Genomic DNA, 20,355 nt, shown 5'->3' on the forward strand with positions numbered 1-20,355 from the left:
ATTGATTATGAGGTTTTCTAGATGCTCCTGAACACACATGACCTTTCATTGATGCCTTAGAACTCTAAAACACTTGAGGTTCTCATAAATGAGTTCCACAGTCACTTAAATACTATTTAAAATACACAGTCACTTCTATACTGGAAGACAAAACCCATACAGCTTATGACATGCATAAGTAAATATGTATAGGTGTGTATCTTGAATACAATCTAGAGACGGGCCATGAGTTAGTCCCAGAATTAGGTAGGCAGAAGAGAGGGCACTGGATAACATTTCAGAAACTATAAGGCATTTTTAATGATGCCAAGATCTTCTGTACTGTCAAAGACCATTATTTAGTGGTAATAATAGGAATAAGCATTTTTTTAAAACATCTACTATGTGACAAGTAATATGGGAAAGGCATAAATTAACATATAAATCTCATATGATCTCATTTCATCCTCAAAACAACCCCACTAAAGGTAGGTGCTATTATGATTCACATTTTACAGCTAAGGAAACTTAGGCAGGAGATTGAGTGACTTGCTGATGGTCACATAGCTAGTATGTATCTAAGGCCATATCTGAACTCAGGTCTTTCTGATCCTAGGCCTGGTGTTCTATCCGTTGTACCACTTAACTGCCTCCAAACACCAATATCACAGTATATAAATACTGAAAGGGAGCATGAAGGTGATCTACTTCAATCCTTCTCAGACTCAGAATGCCTTTATTTCTATAAATTATAGAAAACCATAATCTCAGAAGACTCAAAATTATAGGAATTCTAAAGAGTAATGAAGAGATACCTGGTAGACATAAGCAGGCATATTGCCAACAATGGCTTGTATATGGTATATGTGTTATAAAAATGCCATCAAGGATATGCATGACCAGAAAAGTCAGTAACTCAATCATAAAGTGAGAATTGCAGTCAAAAGGGGGACAGTATAATTGCTATATTGGCTTTCATTAATATTAACAAAAATATGGAAGTTATCTAGCTTTTTGGGGAGATTCTATGCAGAGCTTTTATGGAATGATATAGAAAATATTCAATTTCTTCTAGATCCATCAAAATTTAAGTATACACAAGGCACTGGAAATAGAAATAAAACAAAAGACAACACCTGCCTTCAAGGAGCTCATAATCTAATGGGAGATTAAGACAGACACAAAAATTTTAATACAAATTTAAAAATGATAAATGTATAGAAAAAAATTCAACAAAGACACATGGGGTTTCAAAAAGAAAGAATTACTTCTAATTGAAAGAATCAGAAAGACTTCATAGAAGAGGTGACACATGAACTGGACTTTGAGGAATGTAAGGCTATTGATATAGATATGAAAGTCTCTTCTAGGTATGGGAGGCAGTTTGTGAAAGTGTACAAAAGTTGAAAGGGGAGAATCATATAAGCCCTATTGTACATTTATTAAATTTATTGTTATATTTAGATCCCCATTTTAAAGCTTTTATAATCTCAAAACTATTTACAGACTCAATTCAATTCTCTTCTATATTGTACTGCTTCTAAAACATGTTTAAAGGAATAACATGCTTTACCCATCAAATCCATTATCACCATTAACTATGGCCCTTCTCAGTTTAACATAAAGTAAATAAAGATATATTTGACACAAAAATGCACTTGTCTTTAAAAATGCTGTAAATGACATATGAAGAATTCCTTATACATTGGATTTCATTTATCCATTCCATACATTCTGTATTTTTAGAAGTATTATAGTATTGACTTCATGAACATGAAACTTCCAATTTTCAGTAACATGATTATTTTTTCATAGAGACTTAAGAGAAAATTACTGTCGAAATCCAGATGGGGCTGAATCACCCTGGTGTTTTACAACAGATCCAAACATTCGAATTGGCTATTGTTCCCAGATTCCAAAATGTGATGTTTCAAGTCAACAAGGTACAGGATCATTATACATTTTGTACATAACTAAATTAGGTAAGAGCGAATAAATTGAGGGCAGGATTGATGACAGCTTCAACATATCTAGCTATACAAAATAGTATGTACATGTTTATATTTTATATTGGTCGGTCTCATATATCTAACTATCCATCTATTTATCTAGAGCATGATATAATGCATAGAGAGATGGTTTAGAAGCCAGGAAGATTCTAGTTTCAAGTTCTATCCTGGACACATAATGGTACTATGATCTTAGGCAAGCCTCTTAATATTCTAGGCAACTCTCTTAGTATACCTTGGTAGAGGGGTTCCTCCCCTCTAGGGACTTCCATATATTAATGAGTTCACAGGTACAGTCCTCATTCCTATCTATCTACATGCAGAGGTTCCCAAAATGGGTGATACCACCCTCTGGGGGGGGGGGTTTTGGGAGGGCAGTAGTAGCCTCAGGTGCAATTCAAGGGCATTGAATAAAAATGGGGGTGAGGGTGGAGGAAGTACAAGGAAAGAAGAAAAGATAAGAGAATTTTGAAAACCACTCATACATGTTTCATCTGTTGTGTAACAGTTAAAGTTGTGGTGATTACATCATTTTCCAAATAAACAAACAAAATGAAAGTTACAACCAATTAATGGTCAAGTCCACCAATAGGTCTTAACAGGCAAGAACTGGCAGGCAAGCGTGTCTCACATTGTCAATAAGTCTAGCATGCTTCGGCAGGAACATGTGCATATAATGACTTGTTTACAATATGATACTATATGACACTGTATTGCATCATCAAAATTTCAATGCAGGAAAACCCCCACAAATTTACAATAAATTATTAAATTTAAAATGCATCATTTAAAAATTATTTTTTTGAAATAACACAAATTTTTTTAAAATATTAAAGATTTAAAGAAAGTAGATTTCCAGGGGAGCAGTGAGTATTTTTTTTTGAAAAGGGGACAGTAGGTCAAACAAGTTTGAGAGCCTTTTTCTATAGTATATGTGTATATTTATATACATATATGTATATATATATGCACACGTATATTTGCTAAGATAGATGTATAGTTCTGTCTATAGACATACTATATGTAGGCAGACAAGTATGATATGGCATAATTATATCTGAATTGTCTAGGATATAACCAAGATCAGTCTATGGAATTTACCTTCGTGCTTTCTATACTACTGTATGAGACTTGTGTTTGTATTAGCTTAAGAGCAGATGTCCAGTGTATTTGATGCAATCTGACCAATCTATCTCTTAAGTCTTGTTTGCTGTCAAGGCACTGTGCTAGGCACTGGGAATACGGAGAGACGAATGACAGTAGTTGTTTTTCCTAACCCTCCTTCCATTTTCCAGTGCCATCTTGTCAGTGTCACTGCTTATGAGCAGCTGTGAAAGCAGGAGCTGTGGATGGGAAAGCGGTAGAACCGCCAGTCAGTTTTACTGCTCATTAGATGTTCTTGCAATGGTCAGAACAAGAAGTTGAAACCAATTATTTAAAGGAGGTTTGGTAACACCTGTGTTTTCTACTTATCTGTTTTATTCACATGGATTTGTTTTGAAAGAGGGGCTAGTAGTTAGGGTGAAATTAGTATTATCCCTGTATAAGCCTTGAATTTGTATTTAGCTGCTTTAAGACACATATGTAGTGTATTCAATTCCCTTTGACCAACACTGATTAAGCCTTTACTATTTCCGAGGCACTGTTCTAGGCACAAGGAACATAAAGGGATGAATGTCAGTGCTCTCAGGGAGTTTGCAGGATGAGATGGGCATGAGTGAGGCATGTGACCTGATGCTCATGAATACATAGCTAGAAGGAAGAATGTGATGAGGGCTAATAAGAGACATGGAAAATTCTGTACGAGATCTGCTGAGGCAGGACTCACTTTCACTTGGAGGATAGGGAAGGTTTCTTGAAAGACTTGGATTCTAAACTGGATATTGAAGAAGGAAAGGATTTAACAGAGGTAGAAGTCTGGGATTAGAGAAAGAGTCTCAGTTATGCATGAACAGTGATATGAGCAAAGTCTCAGAAAAAGAGAATCAAGAGGAGAAAAGGAGATGGAGAGAATTCTTTTGGCTGGAATGAAAAATATTTGAAAGGAAATAATGAGATAGAGTTAGATAAAGTGTTAGATTGAGATGGTGAAGAACCAGAAAAGGGAATTTAAACTTTCTTTGATAGACAATAGGTCGTCACTGAACGGTTTTTAGTAGCTCTAAAATGATAACAGAAATGCATATCAAAGATTGATTACTCATGTAGTGATGAACTGGAGAGGAGATAGGATGGAAACAAGATAGATTAGAAAGCTTTTGTAAAAATCTAGGTGAGCAAGGAGGAGGACCTGAACTAGCATAGTTGATTGAAAGGATCAGCCAAGGGAGAAAGAAAAACAAAAGGTGGTTCAGAAAGTTATGAGCTGGAGAAACTGAGAGACTGGGAGGCTTCTGGTAGATATTCCTTAGGAGGAAGGGCAGTTTTGAGCAGGAGGTGATGGTGAGTTCACTTTGAAGCATGATGAGTTTGAATGTGCCAGCAAAACATTTGAGGTAAAAGTATTCAACAGACAATTGAAAATATGAGTTACTTTCCATCAGCACTCATCTGGTATGGTCTAATTTAGATATGATCTGACTTCTTTGAATTTTGCTTTTGTTTTGTCCCCAGTGCTTGGTATGTAGGAAGTACTTAAGAGATGCTTGATTGATTAATTGAATAACTGATTAGAACTCTAGGAAGAAGTTGGGGAAGGAAACAGATTTGGAGGTTAGGATCTCTATGGATATACTAGAGAGATGCATTATGTCCTCATTATCATAATTAGGATCTACATTTTATTAAAATAAAATGAAATTGCATTGCATTATATAAAGATTTTGACTCAATATTGTAATTCATTATTTTTTTAATTATTTGGGATATCCCCATATAAGATCTGCACAAAACATTTATTTTTGGCTCAGAAATTGTTTCAACAGTAGTAAAACATTTTTCTGGTAGGAAAAAAGCATTTATTTTCCAAGTTTCTGTCACATTGATGGGAAATTTTCATAAAAAGCTTCATGAATAACTATCAGTGAGTCAAGTTCACACATTAAGCTTTCTTAAGTAGTCCTCTTTAGGCGAAAAAAGAAGAGAAAAAATCTTTTGAACTAAATACCAAGTTTAGAAATGATTTTATCTTATAAATGAATACCTAATTATTATCAAAATGCATTTAAATTATATCAGTTATAATAAAAACATTGATATCCATGTTTTTAAAAATCATATGTCCTAATATTAGCAGAGACCAGTTTCATAGTTTCTGATTCTTCAACACAGGTAATAATAGTTCATGTTCAAATGATAACTGTAAAGTACTCTAAGATCATCTTAATTCAAGATTAGATTATTTTTATATATTCAGTTAATTTTAATAATATATTTAAGACATAAACATATTTTCAACAATAATATGAAAAAAATTCCAATTAACCTTCAGTTAAGTGGAACCCAGTTTCCTAAAACAGTCTTATAATTATTTTTTTTCTTATATTGAATATCTAAGTAAGCATAATGTGTGGACTGTTAAACTTGGCCAAAGAGATCAACACCTATAAGATTCTTGCTCTTTACAGATTAATTACCTAAGAAAGGCTGTAAGAAAAGCAGAAAAGTATATTAAAGACAGAGATTAATGTGTAGAAAAATATATTCAATAAATACTTATGAAGCTCTGTCTACGTACAAAGCACAGTGCTAGATGTTGGAGATAGAAAAAAAAAAATTAACAGCCCTAGCCTTCATTCTACACAGGACGGCAGGGTAGATACATCAATAAGTACACAAATAAGTAAATATAAGATAAAGAATATATTTCGGGTAGCTCAGTGGATAGAGTGTTGAATCTCACATCTTCCTAGACCTGAGTTCAAATCTGGACTAAGATATTGTCTGTGTGATCCTGGGCAGGTCACTTAATATTTGCCTTAGTTTCCTCATTGGTAAAATGGGTATAAATGCACCTTCCTACCAAGGTTGTTGTGAGAATGAAATAACCTATCTGTGAAGTACTTCACACCGTGACTGTCACAGAGTAGGTATTACAGAAATGTTAGCTGTTGTTATTATTATTAATCAAATAATCAGCCAATTTTCATTCAGCAACCAATTAGGGTAAATTACTATAATAGGTCAAGTGTGAGATAAAAAGGCTATGGAAGACATATTCCCTATCTTCAAGGAGCTTACAATCTAGTTGAAGATATGTACATATAAAAAGTTAACTAAATGCCCATACAAATATTGACATTAAGCATGCCACTCGTTTGACAACTAAAAATGTTAGAAAAATGCCTTAGAGCTGTTAGCATTGAAAGGGATATTAAAGATAAAATAGATCAGAGGTTCTTAATCTGATGTCCACCCCCAACCCCAAGTATATGAAATGAATTTTGTGGGGATGAAGAGTGTGTGAATGTGTCTGTAAACTTGGATGGGAAATAAATATTACACACACACACACACACACACACACACACACACACACACGCTATAATCTTTATTTTCACTAACTAAATATTACCATTTTCTTCAATTGTGATTTTTTTCCCTTAAAAACATTCATCTGAGAAGGAGCACATAAGTGAAGCAAGAGAGCCAAAGTAGTCCATCACACACACACACACACACACACACACAGACACACACACACACACGTTAAGAATCCATGGCTAAAACCAATCTGCAAATTTTAGAGATGTAGGAACTAAGACCCAGAGAAACAGAGTGGCCTACCCAAGTTTGCCCAAAGAACTAATGGCACAGACAACTACAGCCCTAATGTGTGGATTCTTTGTCTAGTGCTCTTTCTACTACAGGCTTTTCTAATTCTTAAAATAATGAAATTTTTAAAAAAAAGTCATGTTAGAAACTTTTATTTTTTATTGCTGTAATAGTTCTCAAATTCATATTTACTTATTTTTAATATAGGAAATCAGTAAACTTGTTTAGGTCCCCAATTTAGCTTTTTTAAAAAAAGCAACATGTAATTGTTACAGCTTGAAGGACTTGGGCTTTGCGTAAGAATTTTGTATTCTTAGTCATATATATTGCAACCAGTTTATTTTTAATTAGTTTTTAACGCATTTTATTGATTTCAGTTGAGTACTTTTAAAGGAATAATTTTCCTTATATCCTGCCATAAATTTCTTCAATGATTATCTCCTTGTACTTTTATCTTTTTTTTTTTTTAATTTAGACTGTTATCGTGGAAATGGCAAGAATTATATGGGAAATTTATCCAAAACAAGGTCTGGGCTGACTTGTTCCATGTGGGACAAGAATATGGAAGACTTACACCGGTGAGTAAGTTTTATTTATGGAGTAATCAACATATGGTAACAGCAGAAACACAGATTAAAAAAATGTAGTGTGAGTGATTCTGTACTTTGAAATGTGAAAAGTATAAATGTAGAGGCAGTGTGATTGAGTGAAAAGAGGGTTGTGTTTGGAATCAGAGGGGCTGGGTTTGGATGTCAGCTCTGCTATGTACTACATATATGACTGACATCTTCCCACTGTCAAAAAAATAACAAATGGCATTCCTGGGTGTATAGGATAGAGACTGCACATACGAATGTCATAGAATATGAGTATCAGGAATGGGAGGAGGAGGGCATGATTATGGCAGCAACGTAAGATTTAAGACTTTGTGTGGTCTTTTACATTCAAATTAGGAGACATTATTCAGTACTGTTTACATGTCAGGTACTGTTCTGGGCACTGGGGATAAAAGGACAAAAATGAAGAGATATGACTGCCTTCAGATGGTTTACCTTCTAAAGTGGAGGAGGGGTTTGAAAAGTGCTAAAAACTGGGAGGAATCAGGAAAGGTTTTACGTAGGAACTGACACTTTAGTTCAGTCTTTGATAAAGTTAGACATTCCAAGAGATGGAACTGAGAAGGGAAATAATTCCAGGCACAGAAAAATTTGTACAAAGGAATGAACATGGGAGAATGCTGTGTTAAAGAGCAGCAACTAAAACAATTTGTCTGGAATGTAAAATAAATTAGGGTGATTGATGTGAACTTAGCTTTTTGGAGGGGGGGGGAAAGCAGGGCAGTTGGGGTTAAATGACTTGCCCAAGGTCACACAGCTTGTATGTGTTAAGTGTCTGAGGCCAGATTTGAACTGAGGTCCTCCTGACTCCAGGGCGGGTGCTCTATTCACTGTGCCACCTAGCTACCCCATTTATATTTTATTCTAAAGGCAATTTTTTTGTTGTTGTTCAGTTGTGTTTGACTACTTGTGACTCCATTTGGAGTTTTCTTGGCAAAGATACTGGAATGGTTTGCCATTTCTTTCTCCAGCTCATTTTACAGATGAGGAAACTGAGGCAGACAGTAAGAAGTGACTTGTCCAGGGTCATACAGTTACTAAGTGTCTGAGGTCATATTTCAACTCAGGAAGATGAGTCTTCCTGACTTGAGGCCCAGCATACTATTCACTGAACCTTTTAGCTGCCCAACCTGAAAGACAACAGGGAATCATTAAAATTCTTAGAGCAGGGGAGAGACATGGTCATTATGGGCCTTTTCACTGGTTGTCCCCTATGCCTGGAATGTTCTCCTTCCTCACCTCTACTACCTTCAAGACTCAAATATGACCTTCTTCAGGAGGTCCTTCCTCTCCCATCTTTCCTTACCTCACTGCTAGTGCCTTTCCTTTGAGATTATTTTTCATTTGCACTGTCTATATCTTGTATGTGCACTTTAAAAAAATATTATATCTTCCATTAGTTCTCCCTGAGAGCAGAGATAGTGTTTTTACCTTTCACTGTATTCCTAGCACTTAGGACATAAGTGCATAATTAATGAATGTTTTCCTAACTGACTTTAGAAATATTAGTTTGGCAGGTATGATGAAAATGGATTGGAGAAGGGAGAGACTGGTAAGGAGATACCTGAAGAGGCTATTTCCATAGTCTAGATGAGAGGGCTTGACACATGTATGGCAGGAACATAAGTGAAGAGGATGGTGTAGTGCCAATGCAATATTTACAGTGCCACGATCAGTATAAATATACTAATGTGATTATAAGTATTCCCTCATGGTGCACGATCACAAAATATAGCAGACTCTGACATAGAAGATAGAAGTGAAACATTTATTCAAACACCAGAAAACCAAATCCCAAAACCAGTAAGCTGATTCCATCATAACAGCAAAGAAGTTGACAAGCCATACCAGCACAGAGAGCCACAGCATCCTTTAGCCTTCCCATAAACCAATATAAGATCAATATTTATTCACAAACCTGACTAACTCCTTGCCTGAGCATCCCCTCTCTCCCACCATCTCTCTGGCTCTGTGGGCTCTTCTCCACCCTTCAGCAAACTCCTCCCACCACAGGCTCCATGTGACTACATTCAGCCTATTAGGGGGGCAGAGTTTATCTTCAAAGCAGAGGTCTTCACATTCCACTATGCTTATTAAGGGGCAGGGAAGATATTCAAATTCCCATTACCGTTACAGATGGGATATTTTGGAATTAAAATTAACAGCATTCAGACACTGACTGGATATAAAAGTACTGGTAGAAAGAGGAAAGAGTTGAGGATAAGTCCTACTTGTTTTTTTTTTAAATTATTATTGTCTAGACATTTGATCCTTCTTTCCTTCCTTCATCGGTGACCCTGAAGAGAAATTTCAGTGGAATTGAGAAGTGGGAGGTCATAAAATAAAGACAGTGATGGTAGACTGTCTTTTTTTTAGGTGTTTGGAAAAAGGTAGATTTACATGATTCAGGGGGTTGGTAGGATCCAGTGATAGTCTTAAGGACAGGGAAGATAATGATGGCATGTTTATACATAGCAAGGAAGAGGGCAGTGAATAAGAAGAGGATTAAAATTTAGGAGAGAAGGAATGCTTGAATAGGCAAGCTATTAGAGGTCTTATGTATCAAATTACTTTCTTAATAATGTCCTTAAGCTCTTCAAAAACACCATTAGAAACATGTCTAGTAAAATACATATATAAAAATCTTACTTAACACTTTGCAGTAGGTCTTTCCATACTTCTTAGTAGTAGTTTACTTCATGAACGTGAAGAAGTATGAAGTAATTATTAGTATGATGATTATGTTTTCCATTTTATTATGTAATTTGTTTTTATAATTTGATTTCCCTAGGGATGAATCTCAGGTCCATTATTACTTAAGCTCATATTCTTTGGATAACTACAAATTATGCAAAATCTACACATATTTGCACAGATATAAATAAACATACATTTATATATGGATTTATAAAATCTTTTCTTCCCCATCCTTTCAAGTCTTTTGCATTTTGGATGCCTTTATTCTATCTTTCTCTTCACTTCAGAAGAGCAGTTATGGAGTAGATAGCAAACAAGCAGATAAAAAGTCGTATATCTCCCCTACAGTTCTCATATCTCTGACTGAAATATTTCAGTTGAAGAGGAAAGGACTTCAGTTGTATAAAATGAAAGTTTCTGAATTCTTTGTCTCTAATTTAAGTTGGAAGTTTCTAAGGTTTTGTTGAAACATACATACACTTTCATATAAGTGGTGAAAATTTAAGATCTATAATGCAAAGTATCTTCAAAGAAGCTGTCTGTAAAATTTTGTTTTGTTGGGGTGAACAGCTTATGATGTTTGTGACATGGTTTTATGCAGGCATACTTTCTGGGAACCAGATGCTAGTAAACTGAATAAGAATTACTGCCGTAATCCTGACGATGATGCCCACGGGCCCTGGTGTTACACAGGCAATCCACTAGTTCCTTGGGATTACTGCCCAATCTCTCGCTGTAAGTGTGCTTGTTTCTAATGTCTTTCAGCTGAAATGTTTGAACTATACTGTGTCCATTGTAGTAATATTTATAGGTGTAATTTTTCACATGCTCTGCCCTTGTTCCATCACTTTACCACTGTGTTACAGAAGTAGAAGGGGGGATTGTATAGGATTGGGAGCCATTTGGGAGTTTTCTTGTTCATTAATTTCCATGGTATTAACTAGGCTGGTCCTTGGAAAATAATCTCTTGCTAGGAACATACCTGAAAACTTTCTGATATGGCAGAACTTTCCAAGGCAGCTAGGTGTTGCAATGGATAGAATGCTGGGATGGGAGTCAGGAAGATGAATCTTCTTGAGTTCAAATCTGATCTCAGACAGCTAGCTGTGTGACCTTCAGGCAAGTCACTTAAATTATAGAAGATATGTGACTAAGAATGGGCCATCAGATTCACTAGTAATTTTCATTTTCTTTAGAATTTAGAAACATATCTTTTGAAACAGAGCCCACAAACCTGAAGCCTATGAGGTTGGTCTGGTTTTCATTTGTCTATTCAACCTTTCTTTCTTTTTTAATCACAAGGTTTTGAAATGTAGAACATTTTGTTTTGTTGGGTTATTTAAAATGCATCATGAAGAGTCAGACATGACTGAAACGCCTGAACAACAACAACAGAACTTTCCAGAGCTTGGGTTTTACTGGGATAGCTTTCAGTAATTCATTGTCATTTTCATGTCCCAAGGACTTTTTAATGATACTGTGGAGAGTCTTACAGGATTGGAAGCTATGGATAGGTGGCAACTTGCATTGTTGAAAAGTTATTCACATGGATCAGTTCATAGAGCGTGGCAGTCTAGTCAAGAATCATTTTTAGGGTGCCTACTATTTGCTGGGCTTTGTGCTAAAGTACTGGGGAGTCAAAGAAAGACCAGATGCAATTTAAATAACCCAGCAAAACAAAATGTTCTACATTTTATAACCTTGCAATTTAAAAAGAAAGGAAGCTTAAATAATTGACATATGAAAAACAGATCAACCTCATAAGCTTCAGGTTTGTGGGCTGTTTTTCAAAAGATGTGTTTCTAAATTCTAAAGAAAATGAAAATTACTAGTGAATATGATAACTCACTTTTAGTTTCATATCATCTATAAATTACATCCTCAGGAATCAACTTAATTGTTATTGAGCAGAGTATCTAGTATTTGCAAAAAGAATCAAAATTTCACATGTCACTATCAATAAAAAGGATAAGATTTTCTAATGAAATTTATCAATTTAAAACCAGAACTTGTTTTCATCTTTCTCTTTTGTTCTTCTTTCCTTCTCATATATTTTCCTCCATCTCCCTGTCCTTATTCCATTTTTTTTCTTTTCTTCTTCCTTATGTGGTCTGAATATTATGACTATATGATGTCTATAATAACACAGGGCAACTAGGTATCAACAATGAATAGAGCGCCAGACTTAGAGTCAGGAAGACTTGAGTTCAAATGCAGCCTCAGACACTAAATGTGTAACCCTGGGAAAGTCACTTAACCCTTTTTGCCTTGATTTCCTCATCTGTCTGTTCCTCATCATTATCCCCCGGAGGATTCTGTATATACCCTTCACTGTAAAACATGCAACAGGACATCATAAGATAAAACCTGTACATGTCATGGAAAATTGATTTTTTTTCTAGATAGGAAAAAATCTTCATCTATAAAAGAAATATTTAAGTATCTTTCATTGTTTTTTCTTGCTTGTTTTACCCTGGGCAATTCTCCACTTTGCCCATACTTTGTACCAGCTCTCTCTGGATAGAGGATGGGGACTAGACTGGTGATTTCATTGTTAGGGTGAATTAACAAGTGAGGTAACTTTCTGCTAGTCCAAATCAATACTGTTTTTGCAACATACAATCTTAGAGAGGCACCTGGAGCAAAAAGATATTAAGTGACTATGTACACAGGGTAACACTGCCAGAATGTATGTCAAATGCAGGACTTGAGCCCATGTTTTCCAGGTTCTGAGGCTGGCTCTCAGTCCAGTAACACCAAATCTGCTTTACTTGGCACTACCTCTGTCTGCTGCAGTGAATTAAGAAACTTTTCCTTTAGCTGATTTGTTCATAGCAAAAGAAGCCAGGTAGTATATTGGATGGAGTGTTGTACTGGGACTCAGGGAAGATCTGGGTTTGAATCTTGTCTCAAAAATGTCTCTGCATCCTTCAGTTTTCTTGCCTTTAAAATGGAAATAATAACAACACCTACCTCCCACATTTAACATGTGAGGTTAAAATGAGATTATACATGAGAAAAATCCACCCAATATGTCAATTAATAGATCACTGGTAACATTAGAGAGAACAATTTCAATTGAGTAATGAAGTCCGAAGCCAGGCTGCCAAAGGTAGAGAAGTAAGAATAATTTACAGGGGCAGAGGCAAGATGGTGGAGTAGAAGTACAAACTTGGTATGAGCTCCCACTCTAATCACTTTCAACACATGTAAGAAAATTACTCTAAACAAACTTTAGAGCTACAGAGCTCACAAAGGGACAGAGAGAAATAAATCTCCTGCTGAAGGCAGCCCCGCAGGCTGACAGGAAGGATCTAACACACCTAGTGGGGAGCTAAGCACAGTCCCATGTGAGGTGTCCGGGCCCAGACCTGGTGTGGCCCCAACCAGCAGTGGACAGAGCCCATGTCAGGAGAATGAATCAGCAGCAGCTGTGGCAGTTTCCAGACTTAACCCACAAATGCCAAAGACAAAGTAAAAGGTCAGTGTAGAACTCTGTTGGAACAGGAGGGGATGGAAGAACACAGTCTGGCCCCTGCCCCCAGGCGAGAAGCGGCTGAGGCTTGGTGGCTGAGGCTTGGAGGCTGCACCATGTAGCTGCTTCAGGAGCTCATGGCCTGCAGATATAGGGGGACCAAGTGACCATTCAGAGGGTAATTGCTTTTGCTTTAACCTGCTTGTATCTGGATTGCAGTCTTGGGTATTGGTCCTGGGGTGTGTGGCCAGTGCATCAGAGCTTGTGGGGGCTGTAGAGAGGGTGCCCTTCTAATAGCTCCGGCAGCTGTGGAAACCCCAGTGATTTGGGACAAAGTTCTCTCCATTCAGAGAGCAGAATGCTATCATGACAAAGAGTTCAAAAGTTAAGTAATTGACTGGCAATATGAACAAGCAGAAGAAATACAATCCTACCATAGATTCCTTTTGTGGGGACAGAAAAGGTCAAAGCATGGAGCGGGAGGAAGACAGAAAAGTCAGAACTCCCGCATTAAAAGCCTCCAAGAAAAATATGAACTGATTACAGTTCATGGAAGAGCTCAGGAAGTATTTTGAAAATCAAGTAAGACAAGTAGAGGAAAAATTGGGAAGAGAAATGAGAATGATGTAATAAAATCAGGAAAAGTGAGTCTACAGCCTGCTAAAGGAGACCCAAAAATACACTGAAGAAAATAACACTTTAAATAATAGACTAAGTCAAATGGCAAAAGAGGCCCAAAAAGCCAATGAGAAGATTGCCTTAAGCCAAATTTGCCAGATGGAAGAGGAATTTCAAAAAGTCACTGAAGAGAATAACTCCTTCAAAATTAGATTGGAACAATTGGAAGCTAATGACTTTACGAGAAATCAAGATACTATAAAACAGATCCAAACAAATGAAAGAATAGAAGGTAATGTGAAATATCTCATTGGAAAAACCACTGATCTGGAAAACAGAACCAGGAGAGATAATTTAAAAATTATTGGACTACCTAAAAGCCATGATCAAAAAGAGCCTAGACACCATCTTTCAAGAAATTATCAAGCAAAATTGCCCTGATATTCTAGAAACAGAGGGCAAAATAGAAATTGAAAGAATTCACTGATCACCTCTGGAAAAAGATCCCCCAAAAGAAAACTCCTAGGAATATTATAGCCAAATTCCAGAGTTCTCAGGCCAAGGAGAAAATACTGCAGGAAGAAACAATTTGAGTATTGTGGAAACATAATCTGGATAACAAAAGACCTAGCAGCTTCTACATTAGGGGATCAAAGGGTTTGGAATATGATATTCTGGAGGTCAAAGGAGTTAAGAGTAAAACCAAGAATCACCTACCCAGCAAAACTGAGTATAATGCTTCAGGGGAAAATGTGGTCATTCAATGAAATAGAGGATTTTCAAGCATTCTTGAAAAAACCAGAGCTCAACAGAAAATCGTACTTTTAAATACCAGAAGCAAGAGAAGTATGAGAAGGTAAACAGAAAAAAGAAATCATAAGGAACTTATTAAAGTTGAACTATTTATGCTCCTACATGGAAAAACAATTAATTGTAACTCAGAAGACTTTTCTCAGTATGAGGATACTTGAATATATATAAATATATGTATGTATATGTGTGTATGTATAAATACATATATATGTATGTAGAGGAGAGTGTATGTGTATATAAATATATATGTGAATGTGGGCATATGTGTGTTCATATATACATAGAGGGCACAGGATGAGTGGAATATGAAGGAATGATATCTAAAAAATAAAATTAAGAGGTGAGAGGGGAATTTATTGGGAGAAGGAGAAAGGGAGAGATAGATTAGAGTAAATTATCCCATATAAAAGAGGCAAGAGAAAACTGTTATAGTGGAGGGAAGAGCAAGAAGATGAAAGGGACTGGGGCAACCTTATTCTCATTGAATTTGGCTTAAGGAGTTAATAACATATACACTCAATTGGGTATCTTACGCTACAGGAAAATAGGGGGAGTAGAGGACAAGAGGGGAGGTGATAGTAAGGAGGGCAGACTGGAGGAGAGGTTAGTTAGAAGCAAACATATTTGAAAAGGGATAGGGTTAAAGAAGAAAATAGAATAAGTGGGTGGTGGGATAGGATGGAGGGAAATATAGTTAGTCTTTCACAATATAACTACTATGAATATGATTTGGGTAACTACACATGCACAACCTATATTGAATTGCTTATCTTCCCAGTGGGGGCAGGTGAGGGGGGAAGAAGGGGAAAAAATCTGGAACTCAAAGTTTTAAAAACAAATGTCTTAAAAAAAAATCTGTTTTTTACACGCAACTGGGAAATAAGATGTACATGAACTGGGGTATAGAAATACATCTTGCCCTACTAGTAAATTAGAGGATAATGGGGGGGGATATAAGAGAGAACAGATTAGGGGAAGGGGTATTCATTAGGCTTGCTATTTTGGGGTGAGGGTAGGGAAGAGATGGGGAGAAAAATTGTAACTCAAAATCTTGTGGAAATGAATGTTGAAAATTAAAAATAAATAAATTTAAAATGAAAAAAAGAAAATAACTTATATAGCACTGTATATAGAACTTTATTCATCATAGCAACCAATAAGTTACAGATTAATTTACAAGCAATAGTTTAAAGAAATCTTCTGCCAACTAAAATATGTATGTGTATGTGAATGTCAACAGCCAGATGAATGAACAAAACATACAGTATTGAGGTACCTTCACAGTCATAGCAATGGAGACAGTCTACAAAGAATGACTGACATCTCACCATTTCTACCTCTAAATCACTTCTTACATCTGACCCACTTTCCCTACTCACAGAGCCACTACCTTAGTTCATGCTCCCATCACTTCTTGTTTAGACTATTTCAGGGGCTTCCTAATTGTCCCTTCTGCTTCAAGTCTCCCCTTTTCTCACCCACTTGCCACAAAGCTACTAAAGTGCATTTCATTAAGTACAAGTCTGACCATGAAACTCCTTTGCTAAAATAAAAACCCAAAGGTTTTGCCTCTGGGATAAAATATAAATTTATCTTTTGGGATTTCAAATCACTTCACAACCTAGACTCAATCTGCTTTTTTTTCTAGGCTCCCTAGACATTACTCCTCTTCCTACACTCTACAATTAAGACAAGCTTTCTGTTTTGCTTCTTTCTGTTTTCCACATGGATCCTCCATCTCCCATCTACATACCTTGGCACTGGCAGTCCTCTGTGCCTTGAGTGCATTTTGGATCCATCTCTCCTTTGTAGAGTCCCTCCCTCCCTTCAATATGTGGCTCAAGCATCAGCTCCTATATGAAGCATTTTCAGCTCTTCTCCCCTCTATTGCTGTTGCCTTCCCTCCATCTCTTGTATTTGTTCTGCATAGATTTATTTTGTATATAGTTAAATATGTACGTTTTCTCCCCAAAAGAATGCAAAATATTTGAGAGCAGGGATTATTTCACTTTTTGTATTGTACCCCCAAGCACCTAAAACAATTCAGATGTTTAATAAAACCTTGCTGACTAATTGACAGAGAAACTGGTTCCTATCATTTCTGTTACTCTCTGGTCCTAAACCAAGGTTGTTATTGTTGTTCTACCAATATGACACCATTACCAAAACATAAATCCCTAAAATCATAGTTAGATTTCCACAAAATCAAGTTAAGAGTTATAAATCAAATACTTCCAAAGCTGGCCAGGACTAAATTTACAATTTGCTATGCCAAATATTTTCACCTTGTAATTACTCATGTCATTATAGAAATTTGGGGGTATTTATTTTTTAAGAATATTTATCATGGGATTAAAGCTTCAGAGTTCAAAGTGGCATTAAATGTATTTCAGCATAGCCCCCTCACTTTACAGAAAAGGAAACTGAGACCAGAGAAATGAAATTCCTCAACTAATTGGGGTCTTAGAGGCAGGTACTTGCAAATCCAGAATGTGACCTTAGATTCTCAGGTTCCATATCTAGTATTCCTTGCCATATTACTTTAAAAATTAAACAATTGTTTTTATGACACTTTATTTTTATTTTCAGATTAGATCATAAATATATTTTTTTTCAAATTCATAAACACATTCATTTATTTTTCCTTGAAATGGCAGAAGAAATTGTTTCTTGATAATATATAAATTTCAAGTACTTCAATGCAATTAAATTATTTATTAGACCGCAGTGAATCAACGAATCAACAAATGAATTAAAAGCATCTATCAATCATTATGTTCCAAGCCCTATGTGTACTTCTGGGGATATAAACACAAATTTGAGTTAGTTCCATTACTTACAGAAACATCCATTCTGGTGAACCAGTGATGGCCAAGAAAGTGAGTTACAGTCTCAGAAATCACAAAGACAATGAGAAGAATGATAGTTCAGTTAAATTACAAAACTTACCAGGAACAATGGTTTTGATGATTTCATTATAGTTCTCAGGCAAAAGGTGGAAAATGGGGTAGGGATGGTGTAGCTACAGTTTGGAGCGGTCTGCTGGAGCATGCACGAAAACAATTTCTTGAGAGATAATTGTATCTTTTTCAGTGGGAGTATATTTTGGAAATTGGCAAAAGTTACAGATCAAGGTTTGATTTATTGTTTTGTTTATTGTCTAATCTTAATAAAATGATGGAGAAAATGTAAACAATGAACATTTAATGTGCATGTGTGTGCACAGACACATACCTGTGTGTGTATATGTGTGTGTGTGTGTAAGAGAGAGAGAGAGAGAGAGAGAGAGAGAGAATATATACATGTTTGTACTTGTATAGCCAGTTCTTAAACATTTATCAGCACATTCTTAGATGACAGAGTGGACATTGGCCAACTTGAAGATGAGGTTTCATGATTTCAGGAAGTTAAGAATTCAGTGACTTTCCTCCTTCCCCACATGGTCTCTGTCTGGTTTAGGGAGTGTAGCAGAAGCAAGGTAGGAGAAGGGAGGGTTTGAAATGACAGGGCAGAAAAATATCTAGTGTGAAGATGACTCTTCATGGCTCCAAAAGGGAGCTGAGAATATGTAATTAATTTCAGAATTTCTACTGTAATATGAAGACAATCTTTTGACTTTTATATTCTAGATGTCCTCCAAAATAATAGTATATGCGGCTTTTAAACTACCATCAAAAAGGAGAAATCAGAAATGTAGAATCATATTACTTCGATTTTATGACCTGACCAAAAAAAAAAATTTAAAAGCATTCTCGAGTGCTAAGTTTTATTCTAATATCAATTAATACTGGAAGGTCATTTTAAAAAAAGTGTTCAGATGTCTGAATTAGTAGCTTAGATTTTGTTTTTTTGACATTTTGGAAATTGGCATATGTAGTATCTTCATAATTAAGAAAGACGTTCATTATATATTTTTGCAGTCCTCTTTAAGAAAAACAACCTAACCCTTAATAACACAAAAGTTCTCTTTAACAAGAGAAAAAGAGTAAGAAGAAAAAAGTACCTTGTTTATTAGTGTTAATCAAACAAAAGAGTTAAATCAACAAAGGCTTCTTTCCACATTATAAAATTTTTTTTGCAATCCTAATAATGAAACACAGGCCTTGCAAGTCATACCTCTTCCATAAGATGCTAGCTGTAGCATTCTGTTGTCTTGCACTCTTTCACATCAAAGCAACCAAGGGAGCACAAAGCTATTCATTTTAGAAATTGCAAGTAATTGACTTGGGCGGAGAAACCAATAACCTTGATGTTTTAATTTCCCTAGCCTGCACCTCTCCCAATTTGTAGACCTCCTATCCATACCAACTAATAAACTGTCAGCAGCTGATTCAAAGATAAAACCCACCTCAAAATAAGCTAAAGGGAAACTGGATGGGGGAGAGGGAAGGGGAATGAGGAAATTCATATTCCTATCTTCTTACTAATCTTTCATCTGTTTCTAAATTAAATGTTAGAGAATAAGTCCTTTGTAAGAACTAATTGCCTAGAAATAACCTTAAAATCAATAACTGTCAAATTTGCTTCCCTGAAAAAGAAATTCTTATAACGCCCCCCCCCCCACACACACACATACACACACCCTGCACCCATTGCTAATTTATTTGAGTTCAAGGCAATTCCAGGGATTAACAGCCAGCTAGTGTTAATTGTGCCTGACTGCACTATAGGCCATCAATTCTGAACAGCTAGTCATTTAGCTCCAGGAAATGCCTTGTGCCTCATTCATTACTGCTTAATTACTCCCTATCCCAACCATCTTCCTGGCCTGTCTCTTTTGCTGCATTTAACCCCCGGTAGGGGGTTTGTAAAGAGGACTGTCTTTTGAAATTGAAATTAATGTTCCACACTGCTACCAAAGAAATCCCCACCTTTAACTTCTCACCATTTTGTAGCATTCCGTTCTCAAAATATGAACTTTGAAACATGAAATGGAACCCTCTATCTCCACACAGCAACAAAATAACTACATTAGTAGCTCAGATTCAGAAGCATTGGAATTTGAATTTGTTACATGCATATATATGTGGTATGTTCATTTCCTTTAGTTCTGCACCTTTGTTAGTTTAAAATTCAATCTAAATAAGAAAGTTCTTTTTAAAGGAAAAAATTATGAACAGTAAGATTAAAATATTCCATCTAAATAACTGAAACAAAGGCAGGCAAGAGTAGTTCAGTGTTACCTATATTTTTCCTCAAAGATACCTTAGTCCTATTCAAGATAATATATTTCCCATTATTAGGCAATTTTTGACATTTCAAGAGAAATTAACAGCTATTTCATTAGTAATGTAACTGAAACACCTGTCAATTCACTCTCCAACTGGCATAAAAACCCAAACCTTACAAGCATATATATCATCCAGTACTAATATACAAAGCAATCTAATTTCTTCCAGTAGAAACAATTTATAATTACCTTGAAGAATTTTAC

The 20,355-nt window shown here is 35.9% G+C and overlaps 1 protein-coding gene across 3 annotated transcripts in view; it reads left to right on the forward strand.

The window, feature by feature from the left end:
* LOC138176026 (hepatocyte growth factor) overlaps positions 1-20,355 on the forward strand; it is a 104,951-nt gene that overhangs the window by 71,350 nt on the left and 13,246 nt on the right. For all 3 annotated transcript variants that reach the window (XM_069106749.1, XM_069106750.1, XM_069106751.1), the window contains exons 9-11: positions 1,795-1,922; positions 7,177-7,279; positions 10,617-10,750. In XM_069106749.1, the coding sequence (XP_068962850.1) occupies positions 1,795-1,922; positions 7,177-7,279; positions 10,617-10,750 (365 nt within the window). The remainder of the gene's footprint in view (positions 1-1,794; positions 1,923-7,176; positions 7,280-10,616; positions 10,751-20,355) is intronic.

Source organism: Petaurus breviceps, unplaced genomic scaffold, assembly GCF_028583685.1.
Source record: "Petaurus breviceps papuanus isolate PSGF00001 unplaced genomic scaffold, PetGlider_PUasm1.0 80, whole genome shotgun sequence".
In the NCBI taxonomy this organism is placed as follows: Eukaryota; Metazoa; Chordata; class Mammalia; order Diprotodontia; family Petauridae; genus Petaurus; species Petaurus breviceps.